General features: G+C 36.0%; 1 protein-coding gene across 1 annotated transcript in view; it reads right to left on the reverse strand.

Moving 5' to 3' along the window:
• Window positions 1-7,619, reverse strand: part of LOC139979781 (vesicle-associated membrane protein 7-like) — a 10,962-nt gene extending 3,343 nt beyond the window's left edge. The window contains exons 1-7 of the mRNA XM_071990881.1: window positions 7,436-7,619; window positions 6,148-6,398; window positions 3,510-3,559; window positions 1,873-1,960; window positions 1,655-1,748; window positions 1,208-1,275; window positions 43-135 (exon numbers count right to left, since the gene is read on the reverse strand). Coding sequence (XP_071846982.1) covers window positions 43-135; window positions 1,208-1,275; window positions 1,655-1,748; window positions 1,873-1,960; window positions 3,510-3,559; window positions 6,148-6,351 — 597 coding nt within the window. The 5' untranslated portion in view covers window positions 6,352-6,398; window positions 7,436-7,619. The remainder of the gene's footprint in view (window positions 1-42; window positions 136-1,207; window positions 1,276-1,654; window positions 1,749-1,872; window positions 1,961-3,509; window positions 3,560-6,147; window positions 6,399-7,435) is intronic.
• Between the last annotated feature and the right edge of the window lie 5 nt (window positions 7,620-7,624).

Raw genomic sequence — 7,624 nt, forward strand, 5'->3', positions numbered from 1 at the left:
GGGTAGTACAATAAAGTGAAATAGAGTTGAAAATATACTCACAGCAACAATAACAATCATAAGTATGATTAGTTTTAGGTTCTTCATAAACATTGACCTCGCCAAAGTCCTACTGCTCTTTTGGAATGTGACAGACTGCACAAAGGAACAAAATATGAAAATTACATTAGACATTTAGATGTAAAACTCATTAGAAAGCTGCACTTGGGATAATGACTGGAATCATTTTCAGTAAACCAACTTAAATATTGAAACATTCTTGTTTACATACCTTTCAATATAACTGAAAAATTTATATATGGTTACGGCCAGTTGGCCGATCCTAATTTTTGCTATTAAATAGTTACTAACTGATTACTCCAATATAGAAAACTTCCAAAATGTTAATTAATGGTAATGTTTTATATTTTCATTTTTAAACCGTTAATGTGTTATTTTATGTTGAATTATTTAGGCATTTCCATTAACAATAGATTCAACACATAATACAGCTTTAAGCTAGGAAGACCCTTCCATATTCCTGTTCTAGTCTTTCCTTAAAAACAGTTGCAAAATTGGTAAACATAACTTTCCCCTCAATTTCTTCCTTTGCAGGTGGTGTGTTACTAACTTGTATAGGTTATTCAGACTTTACACTTACCTGAAAAGGATTAGTTACTGTGAAACCCTGCAGTTACACCAAAGGGACCCCCTCCCCTGCATTTAACTGTACTAGTGAACACTGTACTTGACACTAGTCTGACTCCCAACCTTCACCAACAAGGACAACTTTCTACTTAGAACTCACTGACAAGCTTAAATATACCATGTCTGCTGTTCATGGTGAGGTATTTCCTCACATACATAGTTACATAGTCACATGTGCATGCAGACACACACCAACATGATTTGGCATATATATATATATATATATATATATATATATATATATATATATATATATATATATATATATATATATATATATATATATATATATATATATATATATATATATATATATATATATATATATATATATATATATATATATATATATATATATATATATATATACCGAAGCTGTGCTTATGTACAGGTTTAATATTAAACAGTATATTCATATATACCTACAGTAATAAATTATTCATTATTTACTGTGTTTGAGTTATAAACAGATGGATGGTCTAACTGATGCAAAGTAAGAATATATATGAGTAAAACTTACACTCTCTGCTAAATCCTCAGTTTTATCTATCAATAGTTCGAGTTTCTCTCCACGATTGGTGATTTGTTCTGGAGGAAAAATTATTTACCGAGGGTTTTAATTTTCGATACCTTTGAAAAAAGTGTTACCAATATTTGTGAAGATAGTTGCAGACAGTGAATAGTTAAATAATCATACAAAAACATATCTGAATTTCTGTATGTGAATACAATACTTTTGAACAATTTTTTTATAAATTTTAACAACTTTATTGTTACTTTTTAAGTAAATCTTTGTAATGGAGTGAACTATAAAGAAAGAAGTCTGCTAGTCACTATCTATCCCTTTAACTGAAGTAATTAACATGAATTCTTTACGGAATAAGTATTGTTTTTAGTTCGTCACCGACATGAATGAATGAATTGAGTACTACTGGGTTAGTGAAGGGGGAAGTAATAGTCCAATTACCAATATTTTTCACCATGATTCTGTTTAGATCATCGAGATCATTCTGTATGGCATCTATGGTAGATCCTGTGGCTTTGCTTTCACCAAAATGTTTCTGGCAAAGAAAAAGCAACACAACGAGTAAAGAAAAGCAAATGATCGTTGGAGTTGAACAAGAGACTGTACAATAACATATAAATTGCAGATATACAATGAATGCCAAAAAAGGGACAACTCACCATCTGTATTTCTAAGACACGAGAAAATTCGCTGTTCATGGCAAAAGGCAATGCGGTGTGTACTCTAGATCCATAGGTGGAGGTAAACCTGGAGGTAAAACCGGAAAGCCAGCTGGCTTATAAATATTTTATACTTTTAAATTATATCTTTATGTGTATATAAATGTATGAATCATGCAGCCCCGGCTTATCTCTCTAACATGCTTCAGTGGAAAACCGCACCATTATCTGGTCCTGTTACCAGGTCTGCAATGGATGGGACCCTGCTTCTTACGTCATCTTCTAAGAAACGGGTGGGTGAGGGCGCCTTTTCCAGTGCAGGTCCTGTGTTGTGGAACTCTCTTCCCTCTCATACATACGTAATTCTAACTCTGTTGCACTGTTCAAAAAACAACTTAAGACTTACCAGTTTAATTAACTGTACATTTTGTTGGTATTATTTTTCTTGTAAATTTTAGCGCATTGACCATATGGAGTTTGCGCTTTATAAAAGTATGTATGTATGTGTGTATGTATGTATGTATACTTTATATGGGATCACCTGATTGACAACTGAGGAAACTGTGTCCTGAAGTACCAGAACATCATACCAGATTTAACTTGATCATTGCAAAGGTATTACCCTTCTGAATGTTGTTGACATATAACAGTCATTAGTGAAAGTGTTTTCATTAAGTCGTCACCTTCTCTTTCATACACAGAGAGGGTTAAATACCACAGACGTTCTATGTAACACAATTGGGTTGCATTTTGCGACAGGATTTACACTATTAAGGAGACATCGCAAACAACGAGTTATCAAACGAGAACATATTCTGCACTTCACTCTTCAAAGTTTGACAAAACTAGTGGAGAAAGACAGTCAATCCACTTGAGGCTATGAACAATGGAGGTCAGAGGTCAATTCTATACCATGAAAGTGTGTCACAATTAAGACTATACTCCAAAACTGTAAATGCAAAGGCTTCAAACTTGGTGGTAATACTTTCCAGTCTGAAACTTTACTGATAGGTGATATCTGTGGATTCAGTATTACTGGTTTGAAGATTGGGTAATGGGATTAAATTACTGATGGGTGATATCTGTGGATTCAGATTTTCTGGGTTGTAGATTGGGTAATGGGATTACATTATTGATGGGTGATAAATGTGGATTCAGTATTTCCGGGTTGTAGATTGGGTAATGGGATTAAATTATTGATGGGTGATATCTGTGGATTAAGTTTTTCTGGGTTGTAGATTGGGTAATGGGATTAAATTACTGATGGGTGATATCCGTGGATTCAGTATTTCTGGGTTGTAGATTAGGTAATGGGATAAAGTTCTGCTCTTTTAAAATTGGTTTTGAAAACCTTCATGATGAATTTAGAGTAATGATGTTGAATGGAGTGCCATTACCTCTTTCAATATTCAAGAAGGTTGTCAGATGGTGGTGCACATTCTCATCTGTCAATGTTTACACTTCTGTTTCAAAGTTCTGAACGTACATGATTCCAAGGAGGTGTGATTTTAAGCACAGTTCATCAACATTCTTTAGAGTGACTTTGGCTTTCAAATAACCTGCCATTTATGCAACTAAATTTTGGGAACACTTAATGAAATGATTTACTGGTGAAAACAACAGGCGCCAATACTGACCTTCTCTTCACCTCTGAGAGAAATGCAAATGCTCTTGATCTTTCAAATTCCTAGAGGATAAAAAAAAAGATAATGTTCTGTTGATATTCATCGATGATTACACAAACTACTAAGAACATTCTGTGCTGTCACTCAAAATGGTCAATAATTAACAATCAGGAAGGTATGTACATCTTCGTGCTGATTCCAGTGGGGTAATTACGACAAGATCTAAACAATTTCAAGGTCATATTAAATTCTACAAGAGCAAATTTTCCTGCTTTGTCAGTTGTAATAAACAATTAATTGTCCTAAACAATTGTCTCTTAGTTGGATAATCTGATCCTAAATTTATGAACTAACAAAATTTTCAGCCTGTCAAATCTACTTAAAATATAATATCAAGTGAACGAGTGACTAGGCAACAGTCTACGGCTTACATCTATCATGTCGTGTGCAATTTGGGAATCCTAATTTTTATGACACAAACGCTGTGACGCAATTTCCACAAATGATATTAACACTTGTAGGGTATTTCATAACTTTTGACTGTGATTATCTAGCAAATGCTAGACAAAATATGTATAAACGCATCTTTTACTTATACGAAACTCTGCATTGATCTTTTATTAATTTCTATTAACAAGCATACTAGATCATTTTCATTCATGTTTTCCCAATGGCATGATGATACTTTACTGCAAAGGAAAAGTATTTACAGAAATTTTATGCTAGATTTTAACATACTACACAAGTTAATATAACTCTAAACTCACCACTCCACCTTTCCTCCCCTATCCCCCTCCCCTTGCCTATCCCCCTCCCCTTGCCTATCCTCCTCCCCTTGCATATCCCCCTCCCCTTGCCTATCCCCCTCCCCTTGCAAACCAGGTTTGTAGGTCCTCATGCAAACTTGTCATGCACACACACACACAAATAAAACCGAGAGGTAGAAGGAAAGAAAAAATCAGCATAGTGTTTGGCTTTTCTTTGGACTGTAAACTACCCTTCCAGATTTGATTTTTAGCTCATACCAGCATGCTGGTGTGAGCTATTGTTACAGTGCGGCGTCTATCACTCTATCACTCTATCCGTCAACAATTGGTAAAACCGCTCCCACTCGCACAGTGTTTGATGGAATTTCATGAAACTTGGACACAAGGACCATTGGGTATAGGGCCATCAGAGATGGTCCGAAATTTGGGGTCAATGGTCACCTGTGGGCCGTAATGGGCCATTTTGTGGAAATACGCAAAATGCTTCTTCTCCTACAGATTCCATGGTACAATGTTGAGGGTTTGTCACGATAGTACTATGGAAGTTTTACCTTCAGGGTGTTCATGAATTTGAGATCAAAGATCAACTAGGGGTCTTTTGTGGCCCGGGCCGCGGCCCTATATTTTCAAATTGCTCCTGTTCGTACAGTGTATGGCCAGTTATCATGAAACTTGGTCACAACGTTCCTCGGGATGAGGGTTACGATGGGTGTTCGGAAAATTGAGGTCAAATGTCATTTAGGGGGTCATCGGGGGTCATTCTTTGTAATATTTTCAAACATCTCAATCTCCTCAAGATTTTGCTGGATCATATTCAAAGTTGAACTGATGATTGTTGGATTGTGTATGAATAAGGTGATGCCTAATAATTTTTGGTCAAAAGTTAATTAATTACAATTAATCCCCATTGTTTAAAAAAATCTGAGCCTTCACCTTTTGCCAAAGCTCCTTTAATTTGTCTCCCAGTCTCTGCAGTGTTTGTTACATTTGTGGTTAAGCTCTGCAGAGGCTGTTAGTGGAATTAAAGCAGGACTGGGAGTTGTTATTAACTGTTGAACTGTAAGCATGAGAGCCCTATAGCCAATCAGCACTTGCCGATTCTTAGAAGTCTTTGAGCCTGAGGTATGTAGGCAGCCAGCCAAAATTTTGGCAAGGAGTGCTTCAGGTCTGCTCAGGTAAAGGGGAGAAAGTTTAATAGGGTAGGTCAGTGGTATTGTTTGAGAGAGTGGGTAAAATAGGATTTAAAGGGGGAAAAATAGGAATTATAGCCAGTGGTGTGGCCAGGATTCTGCTAACGGAGGGGGGGGGGGGTTATCCCTCATGGGCCCAAAATTGGTGGAATCTGAAAAATGGCCTGAAATTTGATGGGCCATAAAGTTTTGTGGGCCCTACATTTTTAAGCTCGAAAAGGTATGAGCTTCTGCACCATTGGTGCTCTAGTTAACTATCATCCAATCCTTCCAAAATATATAAAATTTTTTGGATGACCAAAGTCCATTCCATGTTGGTCAACAGTCAACACACACGAAACTAACGTTTTACACTAAAGGAACTTTTACAAATGATGCTTATATGTGTAGGCCGAACATATCATTTCTGCACATTCATACACAAGTCAGCAACTGAGGTCTGACATTTAAAATATATGCAGAGCTTCTTAGCAGAACAGCTGAGTGGCACTAAGGTTTGAAACTGCATTGTTGTTTAAAATGAAATAGGATATACTGGGGTGAAGGTGCAGTGAGGTTATTTGGGAATGGGTAGCAGGAAGGGAATGAACAAAGACATACAGCAAGTTCATACAAGATTAACAACTTTCTTGAAGAATGACACCCCACACCTCTCTATCCTTAAGAAAGCAAGAAAAATTAATCAAGACTCACATCATCTGTTATGCAAAGATAGACAATCCGATCATCTGTGATGTAATGAAAGAGATAGCTTTCATTTGAGTATGTCAATTTAGCATTCTCAGGAGTTATTTTCATCAGAACTTGTTCAACAACTTCACTAAAATTTCCCCTGCAGCTTGCTTGACAGGCTAGTACCGTCGTACTCCTCGCCACAGTCGAATAGAGGATTGGCATCTTTACAGATCACACTTGCTATTCACATTAAAGCAACAATGGACTTTCTGCAAATGAAACAAAACTCAGTTAGCACTTGGGCTGTCTGTGTGGACTGGTATTTGCTATTAAATATGAATTGTTACAGTGAATGACGTGACACATAAATGATAAAAGAACACAATAAAAGTAAACAAAACAAAGCTTTTGGTCAAAGCATTAAATTTGGCATCAAATTGATCTCTTTATGTAATAACTGTTTGGCATCTAGTACAGTATTCAATGCCATAGATTAGATTAGAAAGATTGATGAACTGCGGAGCTGGAAAGCTTGTTGTTAATTATAAATATATATACGTAGTATGTGAATTCAGTTATAGCAGTATAGTGCTCAATACAACTGGTGCAGAGCTATATAGATTTATGTAAAATCACGCTATTCCATCGCGTTGCAACTCAGAGTTTCACGCACACATTGAGTTCTTTTCACTGTGGCGATCATCAGACAATTCTGATTGAGTTGCCAACAAGTTACATGATGATCGCAGCAGTGAAAAGAACTCAATGTGCATGAAATTCTAAGTTGCAATGCGATGGAATAGCGTTTTTATACATATATCTATATTTATATATACCACATTTATCCAGAGGAATCTCAACTGTTAGACATGCAACCAAATGAGGAATAAAATTGAAATGATCAGAGAATGGCAACACCACATCACCATACTTTCATTTGAGATAGACTAGTGACTAGTTTAACAAATAACCACAATATTATTATATCAAAACCAAGCTTAGGCCTGCACTGGCAATGACATTTTACTCTTGCCAATTGATCTAACGTTAGAATAAGATTTTTAGAGTTATGCTTTAAACTGGACTGCGATGTCGTACTATTAATCCAAACAATTTGATGCAGTACCAACATCACATGACTGTACAACACCGTCAACACGTACCATTAGGTCTGTCAACATAGGCTTTTAGCCGTGTTATACTGTGATTGTGACTGTGTTACTTTGTACTCCGAATCTCTAACTAAAGGGTCAGACTCTAGTGTGGTGTTTATGTTTAACTTTTATCTTCAGCGCAATAAGTTTACCTGACATTTTCGTGAGACACCACCACTGTATACTCTAGGTTATATTGCTTCTGAAGATCCAATTGATACAACAATCTTATGCTATTTACACAAATTGTTCTGCATTATTTTGGAACTTGTAATTTGAGTATCTACAGTACGTCCTTCTCCGATTGTGGCACTATGGCTATATACAGTATGTACTTGTGT

Source organism: Apostichopus japonicus, chromosome 14, assembly GCF_037975245.1.
Source record: "Apostichopus japonicus isolate 1M-3 chromosome 14, ASM3797524v1, whole genome shotgun sequence".
NCBI lineage: Eukaryota > Metazoa > Echinodermata > Holothuroidea > Aspidochirotida > Stichopodidae > Apostichopus > Apostichopus japonicus.